Source organism: Lepisosteus platostomus, chromosome 19 (assembly GCF_059453375.1).
Source record: "Lepisosteus platostomus isolate fLepPlt1 chromosome 19, fLepPlt1.hap1, whole genome shotgun sequence".
Taxonomy (NCBI): domain Eukaryota; kingdom Metazoa; phylum Chordata; class Actinopteri; order Semionotiformes; family Lepisosteidae; genus Lepisosteus; species Lepisosteus platostomus.
The window spans coordinates 2,706,078-2,731,816 of NC_142629.1; the positions used below are offsets into that span (position 1 = coordinate 2,706,078).

The 25,739-nt window shown below is 46.9% G+C and overlaps 1 protein-coding gene across 1 annotated transcript in view; it reads right to left on the reverse strand.

The window, feature by feature from the left end:
- The window catches only part of xylt1 (xylosyltransferase I), a 56,650-nt gene that overhangs the window by 18,163 nt on the left and 12,748 nt on the right, over positions 1 to 25,739 (reverse strand). The window contains exons 2-4 of the mRNA XM_088613151.1: positions 7,533 to 8,103; positions 3,865 to 4,037; positions 2,437 to 2,639 (exon numbers count right to left, since the gene is read on the reverse strand). Coding sequence (XP_088469277.1) covers positions 2,437 to 2,639; positions 3,865 to 4,037; positions 7,533 to 8,103 — 947 coding nt within the window. The remainder of the gene's footprint in view (positions 1 to 2,436; positions 2,640 to 3,864; positions 4,038 to 7,532; positions 8,104 to 25,739) is intronic.

Sequence of the window (25,739 nt, forward strand, 5' to 3'; positions counted from 1 at the left end):
CAGATAATATCAGGGAATTAGAGGAGAAGTAATAGAGTGAGCACAGAGTCCACAGCCACCCTGTCCCACCCAGCCACAGAAGGATCATTGCAGCAGGACTTCTTAATCAGCCACAGACTTGCATACGGCCAGCAGTGGAGTGTCGCTGAACTATGGATACAATCAAAACCATCTTACCTCCTTTGTGGTAATTAGATTATCAAAGGCCACAAGCTTCTTGTTCATAGTTAACAGATGTTACAACAGTGTTTCTCAATCCAGCATGCACAGTTTGGCCAGCATTTTACTTCCTCACGGATGTATAGTATAGTAGATACATCACACAACCTCACAGACAGCTAAGGTATTACTGCCCCTCACTCCCAGCGGCAGTACCGACAGGCAAAGAAGGCTCCCCGCCAGTTTACACCCCTGATTTTGTTTTGAAAGCTTGCCAGCTACCACCCAGAGGACACAAAGGATCGGAAAAGTAAGACAATGCAGAAACCCACGTTGGAGGGCAGGCTATACTCTCCCTTACAGCGCACAAGCGGTGGCTCACGGGATCTCGGAGAACGAAACAGATTTAGCAAGACAAAGGGAAGAAGAAAAAAGGAAGAAGAAAAGGGGAAGAGGACCAGAACTGGAGGCATTACAGTAAACGGTTACGGAGGCGTGACTGCCTTGCAGGACCCAGTTTTGATTAGGAACACCCCGACAGAGGGATTGTGTCTCCAGGCCTAAGACTGGGCTTGTTCATATCTGCTCTCTCCCAACCTGCCCTCTTGGCTGTTATCGGTCCCAGATTAGTGTGTGAACAGTCTGTGAGCCACAGTACTACAGGTTTCTGGCATTACCTCACACTGGCTCTTAAAACAGCTTTCACTTAAGCCCCACTACAGAACTGTGGAAAACATTTAAGTAAAGAAAAGATAGGAAATTAAAAAACATTAAAATATTGAACCATTATTACTTATCAAGACCTGCCTTAGAAATAAACGGATTAATTTGTGGATTTCACCTTGGTTTCAGTATTAAATTAGTAGCATCACAATAGCATCTTATTTCTATTATCACTTGAAGATCCCCATTAAGAGCCACTAAACAGCAGCGTGTGCCCTACAAGAAGAGTTTCTGAACTAATTGCAAAGGACTCCTCAGAAAAATGATGCCGAAACTCTGCCATTACCTCTGTCTTGCTCTAACAACGAGAAAACATTCTCAAGACACCGCAGTGCTTGCGTTTTTTTGCAGATTGGGCTTCTTTGCACGGTATTGAGATGTCTTTGCTTCTCTCACCTTCACTCAGCAGCCTACTGTATAGGTAAGAAATAAAAATCGCCTGCTGTCAGCCTTTTTGCACAACATGCCTCAAATGCAAATTTCCTGGCAGGAAGGCAGTTTGCTAAGAACACATCTCAGCTTCTCTCCCCACCCCATCTCTTCATAAACACTTTCCACGCACTCATCAGTTTGTGTGAGTGCTTGACTGTTCTGCAGCAACACACAGGCACTCTCTTAAAGTTCTCCTCCTCCCCTGGAGGAGGACACTGACACCTGTCCCCCAGCTGTGCCCCCCTCCACATCAGCAGCTTTATTCCATCTCAGTCATACTGCATTTCAGTCATACTGCACACAGTACAAACAATAAAGCCAACCATCTTCTGAGCACTCACACCATCTTCTTACTGGCATTAAGGGAATCTATGCTCTATCGGGCATTTATTGGTGGCAATCCCGGATTACCCAAGGAAAGGGTGTATGACATGCCCCCTAGTGCCCTGACATAGCTCCACGAGAACCCAGCTGTGACTTATTACTATACAGTGCATACTTATTGTTATTGATTCCTGGATCTTTATTTTTGATAGCCTGAAATAACAGCTGAAATGCTATTGATCTACACAGGATAGGGATGCTAACACCAACTAACAGAACCCCTCACGGCTATAAGCTGACAGACTCTCCCGCAGAGAGGATCTGTCTGCTGCGGAAATTCATATCGACATCGCAGCTCCAATCCTCCCATATACCAGCCTGGTCCACACCAGGTGGGCTACTCAGCCCTGTTTTGCCCTGGCTCTCGTAGGTATTCCACAATTATTTAGAAACTATACAGAACCTTTATGTCTTTTCCACCAGTAGCTATGGAGATAGAGCTCAGGCCATTCCACGCTGGTAGAGAATTGGAGTGAACTCAAGCTGCTGTATGAGATTTTTTGACAAGACCATGTGGCCAGATCTACTCCATTTTGAGCTTGGTATGGTGTCACATACTTGTTGTAACATGGAAAGGGCTCTGTACTCTCCCTCAAATGCCTGGCCAGATGATGTACTTTGCAGTCTCAGTGTGCAACCCCCTGCCTATCCATGCTCTATTCCTTCCTTTCACTTGACTAAAACAGACAGCCCCCCCACCCCAAACCCCTGTCCCGTGTCTTCAACCATGCCTCTCACCGTATGGGGTAGTCTGCAGCACTCAGGTTGATGAAGAAGTCCCAGCTCCAGTCACTCATGGCCAGCAGGTCCTTCATGCTCTGCAGGTACATGGTCAGCAGGCTGGCCCCTCCCCAAATAGTTGACATTCTCCAAGGTGTGATGCGTACATTGGGGTACTGACTCGCCAGTGACACTACCTGTCTGTACAGATAGTTGGAGCGCTGTGGGGAGAGAAAGGAATGCAGGTTTCATCAATACAGCCCAGTGACAAACAACACGGGAAAGGAGAACATTGCCTTCAAAATGAAAGAAAATATGCATGTGTAAACTCAGAATGAACGGGGAACTGAGAATTAAGAATAAATATATGTATTTCCTTTACTGGACTAAAACCTGGTGTAGCTGTTAAAGTGTACCAATTCTAAGCAAGTGACTCACACTCTGATTACAGATTGTAGCTCATCACCACTGCGTACAAGAGACAGACATCATGAGCCAGAACACAAAAATAATTCTAGATATCTGCACACTTGACATCTCGAGATAAGTCGGCCTCTAAGAACTGATACTGGTTCAAAACCTCCCAGCTTATACAACTGTAATTAAGTTCTTTCCAAAAATGTTGTCTCACGTCTGAGCCGCACAGCTGTAATCTTATAGCTGCCACTCATATTTCATCTTGTGTGGGATGGGGAGACAACTCTGCCTTAATTCAACAGGGACGTTTGAAACTTTTTCAAAAAAATCCAAGACAACAGACAACAGTTTTCCCTGGCATGGGTCTATGGTATAGGGAGCTTGTAAGTAAGCACTGAGCACCAGCGTGATAGTGGTGCAGTGTGTGTATCAGCTTCTACACTGAAACACAAAGACTGCACGACAGAGATTTGTAATTGAGGCAGCAGATCCCCTGGTAATAACCTGTGCCACATCATGTGATGGAAGTGCCATGCTTGGCATTTATTTAAAAGCCTGACTGCTGGCGCTCCCTCTGCAACAGAGATTCTTTACTACAATGGTGAAAGGTACACACTTCAGTAAAGCCTCTCACTCCTGGAACTGGGGATCTGTCTCTCCTGCAGAGGGTGGGCGATGACCCGTCTTTGAGAGAGGTGTCCCCAGGCTGTTTGCTGGAGATTCTTATTTTTACCCCTGACAAACCTGGGAAACATCTTTTGATTTTTTTTTGTAATTTAAAAAGTGATGGACTTCTGGGGTGTTGAGAAGGTTTACTGTTTCTAATTGGATTATAGTATCCAAATAACATTGATTTGAGACTTCTTTAGCGCATTGTTCGGTTTGCAGTATTCTGTTCAGTTTAAAAATAGTCACTTTTCAACACAAAAAGCCTGTTATACAAACAGCACTGGATTTGGCCTATGACCTGACAGCAGGGACAGTGAATACTGGTGATGAGGAGTGCTGGGCGAGAGGGGAGTGTCGTACCTGGTCCACGTGGATGTAGTAGAAGTGGTCAGTGTGGTAGATGGCCCTGAAGAGGCGCTGCAGCTGGCGGGAGGCACGGCCATGGACCACCAACATGAAGGCGATCCGCACTGGCAGGGCAGGTGGGCTCTCCACCGAGTCTTCCTCCCACTGCACATTCACGTTGGCCTTGCCTGGAGCCGGAGGCGGGTTCGAGAGGGAGTGAAAAGAGGGGATTGTAACAAAGACATCAAAGGGGAGAGGGAGCGCTTGGCTGGCAAAGACTGAAAAGAGATGGTGGACATCATTGCAGTCCATTTTTATTAACACTGGGCACAGCGTTCAGCATCTGAAATCAAACACTCAACGGACTCTACATGTCAGTCACAAGCGAAAACGATGAAGCGCTACGTAAATCTACAGCCCAGCATCTACTCTCTTCACCACGACAGTGGACAAAGGCAGGAGGACAGGGTCAGCATGAAGCTCAACAGACGGGAGCCTCCATAAGGTTTATGCAAGATTGAGAAAGACCAGAAGTTGCTCCAGTAGCCTTTTCTGAGCTGGATTACTGAGTGCTAGGATATCTTCAGGATGTTGCTCAATGGTGACCCATGATGATCTCCAGGTGCCCAGGTGACACCAGAATCCTCTCCTCTCATCAACACCACGGGGGCAGCTGTGAGAAAGGTGTGCGAGACCTGACGGGCCTGTACGTCCGAGATCATGGGTGCACAGTCATCAGTTCCCCCACCCCGGTGCAGTGCATGGGCAGAAGCTGTGAGCTAATGCCATTACGAATTGCCGATTCCCAAGCTGGGTGGGGAGGGGGATTGGAGGGATCGTCAAAACAAAAAGGATTGGTGACCCCAAGGTTAAGAAAATCAAATAACAACCTGCTCCAAACAGAACTCCATCCCTTTCCCCATCTTCTAAATCGCTGGCTGAAACCCAGCTCGGTTTTTCAAAGCCAACACCACCTGCCTCCCTGCCTCAGAATTCCTACTCCATCGGGCCTGGCAGAGCAGCTGACCTATGGGAGTGGCTGACCGGACTTGCACGCAACTGCTTGTGGCTTTCTAAATATGCTGCATGTATAAATAAGTACGCTGCCCGTGTGTACTGCCATGACATCACACACCGCTTCCAAAAAAAGCAGAAGCAAGACACACTACTCAGTGTTGGGATAATTTTCAGTGGGTATATAAAATTACAGCCAATATGTTATTTATTATATCTGCAAGTGAGGCATGTTGCTCGGGGAGATGAGCCATGGACGGGTAATTACTATAATCTTTTCTGTATATAAAGGCAACACAGCGCCCAAGGACTGGTGGGATTCGCTCATTACGGGTCTAAGCTTCGGAAAGGTAGGATCAGAGCACAGGGTTGTCCCCAGTCTTTTAGCTGTGGCCTTAAGAGAGGGGCGTGACGGGGTACAACTGCTGCCTCCCTGCATCTTAATTGCCTTGAAAAAAGTCCAGCTTCGGCATTAGATCTGCAGTAATTACTGTGGTAATCAGCTGCCACCTCACTCCTCTCATTTATAGGTTAAATCGGTCTCCTCCAGCCTGACACTCTATTAGCAGCTCCCCTGCTCCCTCCCACCACAGTTATTTTACTGTATTTATAGACATTTGGCATAAACCGCCAGAGCAGTAAAGCACGCATGGTCCACCCCAAGCAACTCACAAGCACTTCAGGCCAGTCACTCCTGCACTACGCCCATGGGTGCAGTTTAGAATAATGAACCGACGTGGAAGAACCTGCCTGACCTCCAGAACAAAGACAAGTGCATCACTGTAAAACCAGCCTGCATGGGTGTGTTTATGCATAAGTGCGGAGGTGATGGGGCAGACATTCCAGCCAGCAGTCTTTGCTGCCCATACACCTGGACGCGACACCAGCAGGCAGCCGGAGAGAGGAAGAGTCAGATGGGGGGAGAGCCAGGGCTGATTCATTGTCAGCAGGACACACTGCAGGAGGAGGAGGAGGGAGTCCACAGGACTACAGGTAAGATGTGACAGGGCAACCCCAGCCAGTCACCCCAGTAGCCCCACCGCTGGTTTCCTCTACATCTACATCCGGACTGCCACACCAGCATCATCACACTCTTCCCCCAGCCTGCACCCCCTCCGCGCTCTGACTGTCAGCCTGAGAAATTGGCTGTAATTGTAAGGTGACATCTTCAACAGCAAATATGTCCCAGAGAACGCAATTAAAAGTGGTGAGGCTGACAGGTTTGTAAAGATTACTCCAGGCGTGCATAAAGATTAGAGCTGGAGCAGAGCTCACGGCTGGGAGGGAGGGTGGCTGTGTTCACTCGCGTGCAGGCTTCTGTTTCACGGATCTGTACGCGCGCTGCACGAACAGATCTGTAGGAAGGGGATTGGAGGGGTTGTGCGTTGCAGAGTGTGTGTGTGCGCGCGCGCGCTTCGGGGGTGCGATTCAACACCCCGCTCGATGAACAGTTTGTCGGAAGCTCAAAGAGGACAGTGAATTACCGACTGCCAATTTAAATGAAAATCAAAGCGCCAAAACGTGCTAAAAAATGATTTGATCAATAGAAGGGAAATTTAATTTGTTTGGATTGCAGGCCGCGGCTCAGAGCATAGGTCCATACGAAGCACAACCTGTGCCCCAAGGGGGGGGGGGTGTACTCTCTCTCCTTCCACCCTCATTCACAGCTGTATCTCTCCTGGCAGGTTTGCCTTTTTCCTAATCAACAGACTGCCATCAGCCCTTCATGTACGTGTTCCATGTATGATCACATGTCGAATGAGGCAAGGACGTCTGAGATTAGTGCAAACGGGTCTCCGAGACACCTGTAGTGAGATCTGAATTGACTGAATTTTTCAGATGTAATTAATCTTGAAACGTTCTATCCACAAACTATTGCCAACCACCACGGTGATTTGTCACCATTAGAATCATACATACAATTTAGTCTATATTACAAGTGCCTTCTAATATGGAAATTGTGCAGTTTCTCAGAATATTCCCTGTCCTCCTCTACCTTCTGTTTTCCCTTTCCTCTCTTCCCCCTCTTCTCTCCGCCCAACAACAGCACCAGCTGGCCTGCACTGCCACCAGACTCATTACTCTATGCTGAGGGCAGAACTGCGACTTAAAGTCGATGTGCCTTCTCTGCACACCCCATTAAAGATGCATGGAGCTCAACGTTAATCATTCTGCTCTGTATTAAAAGGCGCCTACTGGCATGGGGTTGCAGATATTAAGTGTTTTAGGTGCAGCCTTCCTGGAGAACATTTTTCAGTTGGCTTGGGTAGGTGGAATAATATTTAAACGTCAATCAGTTTTAAGTGCAAAACATTGGAGAGCGGTATTTAAAAGGAATAACAGTTCATGCACAGTAAGTGCTTCCCATGGCTATTTAAGAAAAGAACCAAATCACTTGTTGATTTTCTCCATTTTCAGTTGCAACCACCGCAAAAAGGCTGTTCACAGTTCCCTCACACTGGAATACCTGCTCACCCAGGCAGCAGATACAGTTATGCCAGTTATGGAGAAATAGACTTCATTTTCTCTGTAGTCCTCGCTGCAGTTGGACTGCGTTCTTGTTAATATAACCTTTCAGACACCTGGCAACAAGGAAGGGGCTAAGAGTGAAGACAGCTAAATAAAAAATTTAGAAAAGCATGAATTGGTGATGCAGCGGAGAAACTCACCTTCCAAAGGGCAGTAGCGAGCGACTTTCTCTGGCATGAGCTGCCCTTCCTTGTGGCGACAGTACACCTCGGCGATCTGCTGGCGGCACTCCTTCGTCTTGGCACGGGACAGGGCGGAGATGGCCTCCTTGCCCGTGATCTCGCACTTGGGGTGCGGCTCGTACCTGATCTCGGGCGAGGCAGTGGCCGGCCCTGGTTTCCTGCCCTGGTGGGGGTGCAGGCGTTGCTGAGGCTGGAGGGGTGGGTGGGCCTGGTTGGAGAGCAGTCCCGCAGACCGGTGACCCTGGGTGTGGTTGTTTCCAGGATGGGGCAGTATTGCACCCTTGGCCTCGCCGTACTGGATGACCTCGTTGGAATTCTTCCCCAGGATCAGGGAATTCTCTTTCCAGTTGTGCTCCGCCTGCGCCTTTTCCTTTAGCCTCTCCTTGTGCTTGTTTGGGGTCTGTTTCTGCGGCTGGGAGCGCGCCCCAAAGTTACTGTTGTCAATGTTTTCAAAGTCCTTGGGCACGGAGTTCTCATTGTTGCTGTCCACACGCACTTTCTCCTTAGGGCGGTGGGAGTAGTACCCATCCTGGGAACCAAACACAACATAAGCAGATATTGTAATATAAACATAACGTAAGCAGTTTGTATAGTATATAGAACATATAAAGCAAACATGACTCACATTATTAGCCCGATCAGCCTGATTTAGGGTTAGGCGGCAGTGAGCTGGATTCTAACCCAGCAGTCGGTGGGCACAAGGTATATTGCTGGCTAATTAATTTCAAGTTTTATTACCCATAGGTTCTTTTAGAAGTTGTACTGATGATGCCGAAAACTCCTGAATATTTTACTGTACTGTACTTTTCTATACAGGTTAAATAAGGTAGATTAACATAAAATATACAAGGTAGCACACTCGAAATACGCCTTCAGCTCCAGCTGAAAAAAATTGAAGAGCTTTTCCACAGGAGGGATTTATTTCCCTGCGGTGTAAACCTTCGGAGATTATAGCCACAGCACTGACGGATTCATGATGACTGTGGGTAACGGGAAGGACTTCAGCAGCCAAAAATAATTTTAAACCTTGAAATTAAGCAATTTAGGGACTCTAAACACAATCTGGGAGTTTTCATGTACATGTAAAATTAACGTGCTCTTAAATACAGTTTTCCAATGTCAAACTGTATGTTACAGAATGTTTCTATGCTAGGGGCCGGCAGGAGTTAAGAGGCTGCCTGAATACTCTTTGAAGTCTTTGTGCCGTTGATACAGTCTCAGCATTTGTGACAAAGTGGCTGGGCGGTTCTGTGAACTGAGCCACATTCAGCCCAGAACGTCCACTTTCACGTGCTCCGCCCTCTCTTCCCCCAGTAAGAGCTCAAACAACATGGAGATAGGACAGAGCTCTGCTGCCTCTTGGCTCTCTTCGAATTGTCGTAAAGCAAAAGGAAGCAAAGACCTGCCACAATGACAAAATAGAAGCATCAGCCAGGCATGGATGGACAGAAACCAATCAACCAATGAGAAACCAGCCTTCTGCCTGGGACGCCCTTAATGTCTCTCAGCATTTAAACAAAGAATGGCAGGAGTGCTGTTACAACTGTATTAATCTCATTTACTGACATTGGAGCCGTTATAGGCACTCAAAATGGCCTACTCACTTACAGTATTATGCAGTTTACCATTGCTGCTGTGCTGCTGCTGTCACGTTTTTGAACAGGGAAGACACCGACCTCAAGACTGCATTGGGCAGGGCAAGAGTGGCAGACTTCGGATTCAGCCTTTGGATCTCACAGTAAGGATAACAATGGGAGATTGAACTTGTACAGTGACTTTCATGATATCTCAGAGCACACTGAACACCGAAAAGGCAAAACACAGGACATACTAAAACTGACACTAAGAAACATCAGAGTTATCTCCTCAGAGAAGAGCCGTGGAATAAATTTTACCATGATCGTGATAAGTGATTTGATTAAATTGAGAAAATGAACTCTTGGACAGGCTGGAGAATAGCTACAGCATTGAGAATCAAGTGTTGGTTTAAAAAAGTCAATTCTAGAATAATCTGAAAAAATTTAATAACATAAAACAACCAATAGTTAAGCCCAATCCTGGAGTTGAAGCTGTAAGTAAATCCGGATAGCCCCTTGGTCATCAGTGGGAGGGAGTGTGAGACTTGTGGTGTAGAACAGCACACTGTTGCTGTCACACCCCAGTCCTGACTGAAGTGATAACTGGTCCAGCTGTGCAAACAGAGCACAGCAGATCAAGAACCGCAGTATTGTGGTGGGTCTCACAGCTGACCTTTGATCTGCTTTTCTTGTTATGTTTACAATTATTTCCTCCAAAGTAAAAAAAAGACCAATTTTTCATTTACATTCTGTTCATTCTTACCAGATTTGCAACTAGAAATATTTGCCCTGGATCTAAAAGATGCGGCGGCCCACTTGAAACTGTCTCTGGACAGAGCTGATAAAGGAGCAGAACTGTTGAGCAATGGTATCTAGGGCACCTTCTGTGTTCCTGTCCTAACCCTTCTAAACTAGGAGCGTATAACAGCTTATTAAAAAACATTATTTTATGCCGATGTTAGCTTTCGGCATGCTCGCACTGGTGCCGTAACTTAAACAGATGAGCCAAAGAGGACACTTTATTTCAGAGAGCCAGGAGTTATTGCAAAAGAAGGAATCGAAAACTTAATATTCATAGCATGAAGTGTACTCTAGAAAAACAGAAGCAGAGCTTGAGAAAACCCGGCAACACGACTACACGTCCCTATCTCTCTGTTCTATTTCTGAGACCTACAGTAGGAGCTCTTTAATCTCTAGTCTGCTCCATGCTCTACAGGGACAGAAAGGGGGCTTTTAAGAGGAAATTACAGTGTGCAGAATTAATAGCTTGAGAAACCACTGGAGGTGGGGAGGCTGCCAGCATGCTGAGCATCGATCGGATGCAGGGATCTGTCTTCCCAGGGTGCTGTGGGTACACCGACCTCATCACTCTCTGGCAGCAGCGTCTCCCCCAGGCCGGTGTGTGCGTGGATTGAGGGGGGAGACGGGGCGCACAGCCTCATCATCCATCATGGGAGGGGCGCACCAGACAGCGGTTCTCGCCAATATTTTATCTGCCTTCCTCCCGCCTTTGCCTTACCCCTCGGTTTAACAGCGCCGTGGATATTTTTCACCCAGCCTCGTTCTCGGCCAGCTCCCACAGGGTGAAGCTACAGTCTGATAAATCACCCGGCAGATAAAGCATTCTGACACAACCTGCAAACCACTGCTCACGAAAGGATAAATGACCAGCCAGTGACAATAACTCAGCTGCCTCCCCCCCGTGCGAGTCCACATTTAAATTCAAGTGAGCGGCTTTGCAATAATCAAGCTGAATGAACCAGGGGCTGCCAGCCTGTGAAATATAGGTCCCGATTAGTGACTAGACTCAGAGCAAGCATTGCCCAGACCAAGTGTTCAAAGCCCCGGCTCGGAGTGGACTCCCACACTGGTGGGTCTTTAATGTAGCCAAACTCTTCAATTCACTGCCCTAGCAAGCCGATCAACCTCTGCAAGTTGTATTTTCTACTCCAAAGCCAGATATCCTAAGATGCTTATGAAATGCAGTAGTTAAAGGGTAACTTCCAACATGTTTAGGAACCAAAAACCAAATTGCGGTCATCCTATTATTTACGTCTGTGAAGAGTTCAGTGATGTAACAGAGCTCTGCAGGAAGGACAAGCAGCAGATGTGGGGAACCCAGGACCAGGATTTGGGAACCCCTTACCTAAATTTGAGGGCATGTTCAAATGATCATAGCAGATCTACTTAATTACCTTATATTTGCTCTGGTTCCTTATAAATTTTGCATGCCTTCAATGTGGCTTGTTACACTGTTAGAAAACCTTGGTGTCCCATAGTGGAAATTCCTCACAAACATTTATTTAGGATTAAATTCCTCGCTCTAGCGTTCCTCAGTCTAGCAGCATTCATTTCATTCCATCAGTTTGAAAACGGTCAGGAGTTATTCTTTGGGTCGCATCCGTATTCGAGAGTTTTGCACTAAGCGAAAGCCCGCTGGGTTGGTGGTGCTGCCCTTGCTTGTTGCGAGTGGTGCTGGCAGAGTCGCTGGGAAGTACTGCCAAGCACAGCAGACGCGCGGGAAGGAGCAGATGTGAAGGCTGCAGCGTCTCCCGAGACCTGCTTTCTAAGAATACACTTATTAATAACAACGATAATAATGATGATGACTGCAATAATGATAATAGAAGGAAGGAGCACAGCAGGCAGGTTTTTCCTGCAGCTCTCACACTTTCTTCCTCGTCCTGCACCGATGGCAAATGGCTTGTACCCCCTCTCCAGCGCAGCCGAGCTCCACACAGTGCAGCCCACAGGACGGATTGCTGCCGCTCGCTTCCTGACAATTACCCATCTGTCCCCTGACCTCTGCGTGGAGAAAGGCCACTCAGAACTGCAGGGAATACTCACTCGTAAGTACTGTATAAATTAGTGGAATCGACAGACACACAACTCATGTCCTTTCCAGATCTTCAGTAGCGATCAGTTTCATTCCCAGTGCTCCCAGTTGCCTTCACATGTGCACACAGGAGGCTACCAGTGTGGTCAGGGCAGGGTTGGGGTACATGGGATAGGCACTTTGGGCAGTTCTGTTCGTCTTAGTCACTGCCCCACAGCTCTCACTAATGTACAGAACTGCAATTATCACTCCTACAATAGTCCACTCTGGGATTTTACTCTGTTAACTCCCAGCACTCTGTTTCGTGCCCTCAGAATATAGTCAGTCCATCCTCTGCCACATCACTCACCTTAAGAATCCCCCAATGGGAGCACCATCGCTCTTCTCAAACACTGCTCTTAGCTGCGACTACCAGTCACATGACCTGCATTGCCGCTTCCACACCCAAGTCCTGGCTGCTGTGGATAGCACAGCAGAGAATTGCTTGTAAACCACTGGGTACAGAATACATCCTTTTTACGATCTGTCACATTTTAATGATTCACTGCTGTTCCTTTTTTTATAAAAACGCACTGCGCACCCTTTCTGCTAAAGGTAGGACAAACATCTTCTTAGTCTGTTCTCGCCGGGCCTCGCAGCCTCTGCTCTTCAGCCAGCAGGCTCTGGCCTCCTCTGTCAGCCTAGCTCAGACCAGCAGGCCCACCAGCCACTCGCTCATTCTCTCGGCTGAAATCACACGGTGCAGGAATGAGGAATGCGAGTCACATGTGCTATTGTGTGTCGCTGTGAGAAAGGCGAGCTGGCTCTGCTGGTAGTGAATGAGCAGCCTGGTTTGGTATGCAAGACGGGCACCCAGCGGGCACCCTCGGTCTGGCCTTTCACAACTCCCTTGAAAGGGAGCCATCAATCTCCGGGGGCTGTCGCCACGGTGAGCTCCCTGACCGGTGAGCTTAGGGGGAAAATACCCTGGTGGGAGGGGTGGAAAGGAGGGGGAGGGGGACAGTCTCCACCCTTCTTTAGAAGACATCAAGGGCTGGGAACAGTCCCCGTCTTAACAGCTTATTCTTTTTACCCAAAGCAGCCCTTTATGGATGTAGTGGCTGTGGATAAAAGATGGAGAATTAAGCCCTTATCTCAATGCCTGTAAGAGGCCAGCATCAGTAGAACACATGGCAGATTTCAATTTCAATCCGTTATGCATGGGGTTTCCTCATAGGGTACATGGCTGACACAGCGACACATTTCCAGTATATTCAGTTCTTCAAAATACATTCTCATCATAAACTGTCAGAAAGCTCACTATCACAGGCTCTCAGCGACGTCGGTCATCCCTTTTTTTTTCCTTCGCCGAAAAATCGGGCTACAAGTGGATATTTAGCTGCAGCACCTACTGTAAGTCTGCCTCCATGTTCTGATAAATGACCACTTTGAAAACATACTTCCTCAAACTATTATTTTAAGAGATATAGAAGTGCATTAATCAAAGAAATCAACCGTTAGCAGGAAATAACAGAAAATGAGTCATGAGAATTAGTTAATCAGGGAACTTGACATTTGTAGCTTTCTAATTATAGCACGTCTTTAATCGTGGGGGAGAAACGGTTGCTCTGCTTTGGTTACCAGGAACACATAGGGAATTTTTGGTCTTTCAGTCATAAAAAGGCAGACCTCACCTTCTAGACATGCACACAGGAAAACTATCTAAAGTGAATTTGTTATCTCCCAGTAGCTGTCAATCACATATGGAACTCATGTTTGCATCACCAGACTGACAAACAGGAGAGCTTAAAGATGAATGATCCCAAAGTGCGGCAGAAATAGTTTCCAGTGTTCTTCAGCAGAACTGTGTGGGAAAACGTGCGCCCGAGAGACAGCAGCTCTCGGCATAGAGATTAGACACCGTCCCCCTCGGGGCTCATCAAGACCAGTTTAGAACCTCCTCTGCAGGCCGGAGTGAAGTCACGCAGGATCAGCAGGCAAAGCTGTCGCAGTCTTAAGACAAAGTGGTGTTAAGAGCGCAATTTGCACAACGTAGGCAGAAGTGCGGAGGAGTGGTTAGAGCTCTCGCACTTGACTCACATTTCTCCAACAAACACCCTACTTTCTTAGCTAGGTGGTTTACTTGTAAAATAAGACAAAAACATGTTCAGTTTCAGTACACTTCTCCTGTCATTGGGCAGTCCCATTTCGCTTTTCTTATTCATAACAGTTTTTTAGTCTTGCAGAGCTACAGCCCTTGAAGGCACCAAATCTTCAATTCAATTAAAAGTTTTTTATAGCGGCTTTCACAACAAGGTTGCCCCAAGGCACTTAAAGCAAGTGACCATACAGGTCTTCTTGTGGGGAGGTACACTACAGTCAATACTGCAGCCCTTATGCACAAAGTGAAGAAGCACTGCGGCTTGGCCTTGAGTTGCATTGTATCCTCTCTCAGTGCCTTAGAAAAGTTACTGGAGTGTGGCACACAACATTATGCTGATGAATTGCTATTTTCTAGCATTTGTTTATAGATTTTGTTGCTCTCTGCTACGAGCCACTGCCGCCCACCCTCCAGCCCTTCTTGGGCCCTCAGACTGTGCCTAGAAAGCATTTGCCTCCGTTAATGTACAAACTCAAATGGCCTGGCGTAGACCGAGATCGCAGGTTGTGCACAGGCGTTGTCCTTGAAGCGCGTTGGCGAAAGCGCGCGCCGTACAGCAGTGAGAGCAGGACGGCAGACCCGTTATTACCTCCCACCTCCTTGTTGACTTGATGTCACGTCGCCTCGTACAACAGAGCTTGGAACTCTACCCACCCAGCTGCAATAAACAGGGTTATTACACTGCGTGGGATATAGGGAGCACCGTGGTCACAGCTTAAAATTCCCAAACAAAAATGCCAAACCGATTTCTGTAGACACACACACACTCCTCTGATAAAGGAAAGAGCACTCTGAATTCAGCGCTCAGTCTCTCTTTTCACTAATATCAAAAGACACCGTCCTTTTACTATCCCTTAAGGAGCGCCTGAACCACTGCTGACAATCTGCAGGCCAATTACGTGAAACACACTGACAGTTCAGGCCAGCGCACATCACTTCAGTGGATGCACTTGAGGCAGGCCCTGCAGTGAATGAACAGGGGGTTCGTACAAGGACTGTGGAAGGTCTGCCTGGATGCTGTGCGACTCAGCTGGAGTACTGTAGCACCTGTTGGCACTGCGCCTGTCTGTACACACTCTACCTTGCTTGTGTAATGCAGAGTAGATCAGCTTTGTAAACACAACGCATAACTAGAGCCCAAGATGCTCTTTGCAGCTCATCTGACCCACTGCTTTAAGCACTCAACTACATTGGAAACAAAATATAAAACTATGAACAAATATATTATTTCAAGCCGAAAGAAGCTTAGCACTAGGCACTCCTCTCCTCAGTGCTATATTAAAAATGTTTTTTTGGCTCTGTCATATGGTAAAATGTCTTGAGTGGCGTTAGCCATTATTCCCCATAACGCTGTCCATAATCACAAACCGCAATGATCCATTACAGAGTACACAACCAGTACAGTACAGCACAGAGCTTCAGAACCTCTTACATTGTGCTGCATGTTGACATGGAGCTAAAGTCACGAGTTCACTAAGAACTGGAACACTGGGACAGGACAAAGGCAGAGGAAGGAAAGGAAGGAAACGCTGGCAGTTTGACTAGACGCGCATCTCCTATTAACGAGATGAGCTGTCACGCACCCGGCCGTGATCGTGCACTGCTCCAGAAAGCGTGGACATGGAATTGCTGGAATGTGAGCGCACTCTCTCCCATAACAGGCCAGGCTGACCCCAGGGTGACCTGGCACGAAGGTCAATGGGGGTCAGAGATGTGAATTAGCGCTTCTTTTTTTACATTCGACTGTTTAACCAGACTGCACTCCATCCCCATGGATTTAAAGAATACTGGAATGCATCAGGCAGGACCAGTTTGGTGAGAAGTAGTGCATTTCAAAAGTTGTGAAAAAAATTGAGATACACAGACAGTGCCTGTTCACTTTGATGTATACTGCGAATCCCAATACATTTTAATCAACTGAACTTTAAGAGTATTGTACACCACAGTACATACGACACCGTCCAACATTACGTGCGTCGGCTCATGAAGTCATGTGAATTATGCGCTTGCATTTTCATTATATCTGATGATTAACTGTTAACAGTATTCCAAGACCAGCTCAGGGAGGACTGAGGACTGCTGCACACTCTCCTCTGAGACACGTGCTTGTCAGGGCCGCCAGGCAGTGCTTTGGCACTCTGCGGGGGAGAGCTGTGGGATTCGCACAGTCGGTAGGGTGGCAGGAGAGGGGGGGGGCACTCTGACTGCACGGAAAGCACAGGGATCAACCACACGTTCATCGGGTCTGTTGTGCAGCAGCCTGACGATTTCCTGGCCAGCTCAAGCCTGCCGCCGTCCCGGGCGCTGCTTGGTTGATTATGTGCTGCTGTTGGGGAATCCTGGGTATAGGCACAGTCAACTGATGGTGCAGCCCAGGCTTGTGAACGAGCTCACCCGCACTCAGAACAAGTAACCTTTTTCAGGGAGAGACCTCCCGCCCCAGGGCTGGACCTCTGAGACTTTCACAGTGAGCATGCTGTAACAGGTCCGATGGGCATGCTTTGCCTTGGTATACATTCACTGCAGATTCAGCCCCTGCCTGAGGACATTCTGCACATGGTCATCACTACGGTTGACAACAACATTATCCCTGGCCTTTCCCCCTCCGCCCCTACACAAGTGCAAGGAAACAGAAAAGGCTAGCACATAAAGGTGGCATGAAAAACAAAAAGACACAGAACCAGGGCAACGCAGACAAAGAGCGTCTATAAATAACCAAACAAGCAGGGGTTTGTCAACATCAATTGCGGCCTGCCTTCGAATCAAATGACATTCTCAGCTGCACCGGAAAACAACAGATTCAGAGACTAAACAACACCCTTTAGTCATTTCTGGCAAGAAAAAAATCCATCGAGTTTGAAAGCTCAAAGAAAACTGTGTTCCATCCATCCCACCCCTGCAAAAGAACAGACTTCTCTTTTTCGGAGAGGTAGCTCCTGACCAAAACTGAATTCCTGGTGATGAGCTCATACCCAGACTGCTCCCTCACACTTTCCAGTGGCTGATAATGGCAGAGTCAAATGCCTGTCATTCTCTCACAAACATATATTCATGTTAATATCGTCAAAATGTCTTAAAGTACTACTGTATATCCTAACACACTAAAAGTTTTGTGTTTAATGAATTACAAATGACAAATTAAACTGCAGACTTCAACTAAGGATACGTGGAAACTGTCCCCCACAGAGTCTTCCCAGAGCACTGGAGTTTTATTTATTTCTCAGTTGAGAGCTTACCTGTTTGTATAACCACAGTAGTGTCTGAAAACATTGTTTTTAAAGGGACGACCACCCAGCAGAGATCAGTGATGGGTTCAGTAGTGACTGGAGATGAAGTAGCCTTATTGAAAAGTATAATGAAGGCCAGAGTGAGGAAGTGTGCTCTGTTCATTACACCTTTTCTGGTTTATGGAATCTGAGCCAGTATGGCAGCTGCATTCGGTGTCCTGGCAGTTAGGATGTTGCCAGTCCAGTTTGGACTAGACGTGTGAGGCCGCACCTGGTCATCAGAGAGGAAGGTGAGGCTATTGTCCTCCCTTAGGTCTGTAGCTTGTGGCCTACAGTCCTCCTAGCTGTCAACACAATTCTGCGAGCAGAGTGCTCACTCCTGGGTCAGAGGTACCGCCCTGCCAGTAACGTCGCTCCGCAATGCGCGCTCCTCCCAAACCTTCCTTTCCCATCTCAGCGAATCAACGCCGCATGCAGAATCAGCAGTGGGACAAAACAATCGGGTGCAGAACTGCCTTTTTTTTTAAAGCCACCTTAACAAAGGGAGAAGTAAAGCCCCCCTCCCCCCTCTTCCGAGACCAAAGCTTTGCATGACAAAATCGATACAGGCACGGAGAGCACTTTGTTTTCAGGTGAGAACTGCGGCCAGAAAAGTAAACACATTTAACAGCACCGGTAGGGCTTTTGCGGTTGCTTTAGAATGGCTACTTCTCTTGAAAAAATGCTGATTGTTTACTAAATGCACGCTCACGTGCGCTGAAGTGTGTCTGACACCAGCAGCGGAGTCTCCGCCAGTCGGCTGAGCCCTCACTCTACTACCTTTCGCCTGCCATTATATCCCATTGAACCGCGATGTTCCCCGTATTAATCATGGCTGTCAGAGTGAGCGCCACTGGAGCAGCGAGGGGATGAACCGGCTTATTTCCACCGCACACTGGCTGGGCCACAGCTCGCGGAGCAGATGTGTGAGTGGGAGGGGCAGGAGCCGGCAAGATAAGCTGCCGTCTTCGCCAGAGCAGACGCGTACTCTACCCTCTTAGAGGGACGGAGGGTACACGGCACTCGTTTTTTTTTGTAAGAGGAGAGTCGTACCATCAGCATCAGGGAGCACTCTGGTTGGGGCCGCAATTTTAAATGCGTGAAAATCCATTCAGGACATCTGATTCAGAATCACTCATTTTAAGCCAGGGGGAGAAAAAGGAAAACTGTACATGAGTGAAAGACATAAAATCTAATTTTTAAGCATTTTCATGCATTTTTAAGCATCAGAGGAAGAGGTTCCTTACAAGTGCCAAAAGAGGTGTTCAGTAAACGTATGTTTTCAAGGTTTAAGAGAAGTTTTGCAAGGTTTAGATTTTTTCCAAACATATTCATCATAGATTTGATCACGGACTCTAGTGCAGATGACCGAGACCCGCCTGACCCAGAGCAGACAGGACAGCTGCTACTGACTCAGAGGTGTTAATGTTGACGTCCCAGTGGAGCTTCAAAGGATCGGACCTGACATGACTTCTCAAAGCTGAGAAATCACGGCATCCTATTCTGGCCATGCAGTTCCCTGTTATCGCACAATCTTTATGATACTACGTAGATCTACTTAATTGACCTCAAGAGAGAGAAGTGGAGTTTGATCATGTCTGCTACACAGATGCTTTTTTGAAACCACTGGATTAATAGCAGGATTGTTTTTGCAATACAAATGTCCTAGCAATAATGATAATTTGTGCATTAAAACTTTATGTTCCAATCCTATCATGATGCTCCATCAGAAATAGACTCATTGTGGGGAGCTGGGTGCTCATGTTCCTGGACTTTCCTGGAACCCATGTTTTCCAGGAGCTGTGGTGCTTTGTCTCTGCCAAAGAAGCTTTGCTCTGCTGCTCTGTGTTGGAGGGCTCCCATCTGACGCTGGCTGCCAACACATTGATTCACAAACCACAGCGGGATGACACACCTCCATTCCTGCAGTCTGGAGCACCAAGCAGGGTTGCCTTCCCACATCAACCCACCATTGCCTGCTATCGCAGCACAGGCGGGCTCCCAGGCTCAGCAAACACACACTCTGCCGCAAATTGCAGACCGGCATCACAGACGGCCCTCTCATGAAAGAAAGGAAGCCAAATGGAAGCATCAAGGCTCCGCACTGAGCACTAATTTCCTCTGTGGTTGCTAAAAGCAAGGTAGGGACAGGGAACAGCCCTGTCGGAAACTGTCTGGTGGCCAATCAGCCCTGTAATTTGTCCACTGCGATCCTCAAACGCGAGCGGCGACGAACAGGAGACATCATTAAAGAGCACCAGCTTTCTTTTTCTCCTGCAAGATGAGACTTCAAACGCTGCCCCAGCAGCTGTGAAATGTAATGAGCAGCTGTCTGTCAGCAAGGACTCCCTTGCCTTAAAACAACTGGCACTGCCAGATCATCCCTGCTGCCCCACAACCATTTTAAGCTGCAGATGTAAGGTTTGGCATTGTAGCCCAAAACACATGGACAGATGTGCACTGGTTGGCAAATTCTCACATGTGCATGAGTACGCACACACACACAGTTGCACAGACAGTACTCTAATCCATGGAAAAACTCTGTGGCTCAGGGTTTCATTTCTTCTTTGAATTCATTTGTTCTCAGTTTCGCTTCTTTAAAAAATGCAATGGATGGAACAGGGTTCCATTTGATTTAACTGACAGTCATCCAGGAAGCAAATTTCTTGTTTAGTGAACTGTCAATCCAGATTAATACCCTTACTTCTTTGTCTCAAACCTACGGACCTTTCAGTTCCTGCAATTCGAGTCTGACAGTGTGCAATTTCAGACGACTACATCGCAAACTGTACATCCCTTAGCGCATGCCTTGAACTACTGACAATTAAAATCTACAAACATAACAAAAGTAGGGAAAGACTTCAATTTGCTGGGCATCGCTCTTCCGAAACACTCATATTGCTCAGGCTGTTTCTAAACCCTCCTGTGCCGAGCGTGGCTGATGGGCCAATTAAACTCACTACGGGAGAGTAAGCGTTTCCTCGTCGGACGCCATTAGTCACACGTGGCATAAAAGTGTCAGGAGAAAACCCTGCTTCCCCGACAGGAAAGTTAGAAGGAGGCAGCGCTTTTAAGATAGGTCCAGAGGAAGACAGAAGGAAGCAGATGCATTCAATTTCCTCGGCTATCTGCAGAGCGCTCTGGAAGGTGACCATTGCATGCACAACAGCTCCTGAGGGAACCTCCACAATCCCTCTCGGCAGTGACAGCTGATCACAAGGCATGGGTGTTCCTGTCAGTCCCTAGATAACCGGATATGTGGCAGCCAGCCTGTTACCGAGAGTGCAGCTCTTCTATCACAGCTCCACAGAGCAGCCGCCTGGCACACACCAGTCACTCTGCACCACATTCTTGAAGAACTCGACCACAAATATATGTTCACTTCTCTTTTCCTAATAAGAAAACGACACAGTGAAGTTATTCAAAGCTAAACAGATATTTTGGGAACTTCCAATTCAAAACTTTCATTCAGGCGAGATTAATGTTTCTGAATTTAGGAACGTTATTAGTTTCCTTCTTCCGTTCCCAAAACACGTTTAAAACCCAGTGGCTCGTGTTTTAGGGTTCGGGAATCAGCCCTCTTGCCAGCACAGCCACGTCACTGCAGAGAGCAGTGTGCTTGAGAAGCCACATCAGTAACATACATTCCTCAACTAAAACAGGCCAATGAGGTCATGTGGAGAACAAAGCCACAAAGCCGGGGGCCAGCTCTTCCCACAGAACCTGAGCTACCACTTCAATCATCTATGCTTCACCAAAAAAAACGTATCTTTCCTGCTAAGGGTCATAGCAATCAGAAAAAACACAGTACGCTTGACAGGTAGGGTGCAGGATTAACACTCTGGACAGGACACAGTTCTTCACAGCTCGTCCACACATGGAAACACCAGTTCACATTGCCAGCATGTCTCTGGGAGGTATAAGGAAACCGGTGCACCAGGAAAAGTCTCATAAGGACTTGGGGAACCACATGCTGACCCCAGACAGAAGGCGCCCCAAGTCGGACCCAAGAGCTGCGAGAGAGCATTGCTAACTGCCATGCCACTCTCCACACACCATCAATCTAGTTGTCCTTCCTCAAACCCGATACGTCTCATTTTCATCGATGGGCTGACCGAGAGTCATGCCACTACAGCACAAAATGTACAGCACAAGACTGATTCAGTGAAATAACCATCAGGCATTAAACCGCACAGGAGTTATGGCACCTGACAGAACAAGGGTGTCATAGATCTTGGATCGGGCAAAGAAAAACTTGCTTCCGTGCAACACTTCAGCTCTTCACTGTGGACAGAGTCACTCCAGATGGGTGAAGACTCCTCCACGTCTGCTTGCTCATAGTCTACAAACTTGAGCGATGAAAGAGTCATCACCAATTAAAGACTAGGGACACAAAACAAATAACAGCAGCTCCCTGCAGGACTGTACACATGAACAGAACAACTGCAGTAAGCCCACCTGATAGGTGCATCTGCAGGTGCGCCTCTTAATGACAGAGCACAGGCAAAGGATATATCAGGGAGATACTTTAATCATGTACTCAGCTTCAGGCTCATTTTACAGAGGAACAGCTGAACAGGGTAATATGAGCCTGCAATTCCTTGTAATTGAGGGATTCCATCAGCAGGTTTTAAAACACCATTTGAATGAGAACTATCGACACAACAGGCCTGAGTTGAAACAAGGGGTGTTAAGGCTTGATAAGCAGAGTCAGATAGCAGGAGACTCTGGGTGAGGGTTAAAGGCTTTGTTACTAACAACGCTTACATACTACCTCCACCATCCCCAGCTGCGATTCTATCCTCTTCCTTTTCATTCAAGATTGAGATGTATAGACTTCCTTTGTTAGGCGACTTAATTGTGCTTCCGAAATGAAGCTTACAGTCCCGAGGCAGCCCACGTTAGAAACTAACCCAGTTTCAAATTCTTTTAAAACTTCAGTATACACAAGATTTTGACTCACTGTAGGAATGTACGTATATCAGTCTCTATTGGTTTTGCCTTTGAGTTATGTCATTGTTTAGCACCTTTAGATGCATCACAAGAGGAGCTACTGTATCTAAAGGGGCGGCACTTGAACACTGACCACTGACGGGTTTGTGGGAGGCAGACAGCCCACAACGCAAGTCAAGATCTTCCTCTCCATTCTGAAAGTTATTCTTATTTCTTGCACTTGGTAAACAATGAACCAACTCCAGAAAGCTTTCTGAAAGTATCTTCAAGAAAGCCCACTGGAAAATGTACCCCACTCTGTTTGGGCCAATCCAGGACTACAGTTATCCCCCCCTGTCCCCGACAGACGTCCTTGATCACTCTCTGCGCTACTCTTACTCTCCTCTAGAAAAAAACAATAAAATAAGCTAGATCTCAGTCTCCAGTTTTGGTGTTTAAACCTGCTTAACCAAATTTACTGCAAGAGACATTTACTTCATTAAACCCTTATAAATCGTTCACCTAAACAAGCCTCCCTTCCAAGCCACCCAGATTTTAGGCTCAATTCTTTAGGTGTCCGCCGCTGGTTGCTACTCCAGTGCTGCTCTTGTCAGCCTCCCTAAGACCTTTCCACCACGTGTACTGGTCTTTCAGAGCGGGCTAATTGGTAACCCAAGTGCCACCCTAATAAAACATTTATACCGGTGTAAAAAAAAAATAAGGCAGCACAATTATGTTTTAAAGTGTTACATGAATTTTCTGCATGCTAGTTCAGGACTCTCATGTAACAGAGAGGGGTTGGTCTCCCCAACTTGGGAAAAGGTGCTTTAATCTAAGCAGGAGAGAAAAGGTTTCGCAAGTGTGACGCTAAAAATTATAGCAAACATTAGGCTTGGCAGAACGCAACAGTTTAAACCACTTTAGCCTCTACTGTAAGCTTCATAAGCAAGGAATAAGCCTTCTTTCTTAAGGCTCTGACTAATTAAGCTCATTACCATCTGAATTGTCCTTTCTGCTGTTATGCAAAGAGGCATCTGGCACCTTCAAATGTGCAACAAATTAATAAAAAAAATAAACCTGTGAGAATCAAGGTATGGATGAACATTTCATGCCTTTTGTTTCCTCTCTCTAGCCCCCACTTTGACAAAGGTAGAGGGCCCCACCCTACTTTCTGCTCTGCATATTTCTGGCTTGAGGGAGCCCTCCCTGAGTGAGGAGGGCCTGGCCAGCAGGAATACTGCTCGGACACCAGCCCTCCTGGTGCGCAGTGCACTCTGGGAGAACATGGACAAACCTCGGTGCTGAGAACAAGTTACAACATCAGACAAAACGGCTGGCCTTATAAATTCATGCCAGTTGACTTCCGTCATGTGTTCAGTGCACAGAAAGGCAAGTGCCCCTTGTTGTCATAATCTACTGGGCATTCTCAAGAGAAAGAGCAGCAGAACGACCCTGACCCGTTACATTGGAATGGAACAATTTATGTCCATGATAACCGAACACTAAAAGAAGAGCAAAACCTAACAAGAGAGATGTTTAACAGATGGCACTGTATTCTTTTATTTCTGCATGCAAAGAAAAAAACAAGCATTGAAAAAAGAAATAAGCACTCCAGCACAATGCAAACATTATATGACGATAAGCAGCTTCTTTCTTACACTACTCTTAGGTGTTTGACACCCTAAGCAGCACAGAGAGACCCAACTACCAAAAGCCCCCACTGTCTTTCAGGAGGTCTGGCAGGAAACCAGCAGTGGTGGTGTACTGTGTGGAAACTGTGATCCTATAGAAACGGGATTTTCGATAGAGTAGTATTCCTGGCCTGGAAACTCCAGCCCCCCTCTGCAAGGCAATAAAGGAAATCAGCAGAGTGCTTGTGTGCAGGGGCTTTCTCTGATGCTAGCTGACGTGTCAGTCAGGCCAGGGAGGAAGTGCCCTTACATGACGCCTCCCTTAACCGACCCTGCAATGGAACCGGTCTGCTTAATCTGGCAAGGGCTGTAAGCGCACACAAGGCTACTGAAAAATGGTAGACACAGACTGCCGAAATTGTAAATGAATTGACGGCTTTCAGACAGAAAAGTGTCAATGTAAGAAAATCACCCTGAAATAACTCGGCTTCCTCTAAACCAGCACAAACAAGTTCAGCAGTGTTCCAAGTTCTGAATCAACCGTCTTTGTCCGGCTGTGAACTACTGTGGTGCCTAACTGAGAGGAGCGATGCACTTCCGCTGTGCTAATGTGCAAGCTATTCAAATCCACTACGTAGCACGTACTGCACCCCAGTATGTTTGGCCCACAGCTCCTCATAACCACTTCCTCCCAAAACTGCAGCTGAGCTGCCTAACCACCGAGTTCCCGGTCTTTGTGTCAGTGTGTATTTGAGTTAATTTCTCAAACCCCTGCCTGTTCTGCTAAGAAACAGGGAATTGAGTCTTCTTTTTCGAATTGATATGTCCCGAGGTCCTTTTGGCTGAAAAGCCCTATACAAATAGGACGACACATTCTTATTACTGTTACTGGAGACCCATCTGTCCACATCAGCACCACTTACCAGACACCGCAGAACTAACCAGGCCATCTTTCTGCTGTAACCTTTCAGTTTTGATTTAATTGTTGCTAATACAACACGAGAATGAATAAATGCATTAAATACGGGCTGTAGCAAGATGGACGGACTCGGCTACCATGGCTGAACTATCAGGTTACAAGGGAGCCAAGTAGATTAACTAGATGTGAAACATGAATAAGATGTGCAGGGACTGGTTTTCCAGCATCTTGGTTATCAATGGCATTCTTAATGTTATTAATGTATAAAATAAGAAATTATGAGCTAAAATGAAGAGAGATATTAAACTGCTCCATCCATTCGGTTGGTGGATGACTAAAACAAAACAATGAAACAAAAAGGCTCTTCAGCTTCCAGAAAGCTACAGCAACAAACTTCTCTCTCAGCTGCATGGAGAGAGAGTGTCCAGGCTCAAGGGAGAGGACAGAGACCAATAACCCCCTACCCCCACCCTGGTGGCGGAGGAGTGCATGTGTCAGTCGTGAGTCAGAAGGCCCCTCTGTGTGCCTGCCAGTGCCACAGCGCTGTGCCATCCCAGTTGTTTGGCTCTTACTGCATCATGCCTCCCACAAGCCAGCTGCTCTGCTAGATTAACAGTTTCGCCACCAGCTCTTATCATCAGAGTGGCAAAACATGACCAGCGGCGAAAAGTAAAATTTACAGGGTCCACAACACAGAGTATGAGCATCTACTGTACTAATGTAAAGATGGAGCTTTAACCATTACTTTTTTACATATGACACAAGGATACTGCTTACATCACTTAAAATGCCATCAAATACACCGTGGGCTTGGTGCCCTCCTTCTGTGTCCAGATTCGTATTATACAGCGTGTGAAACAGACT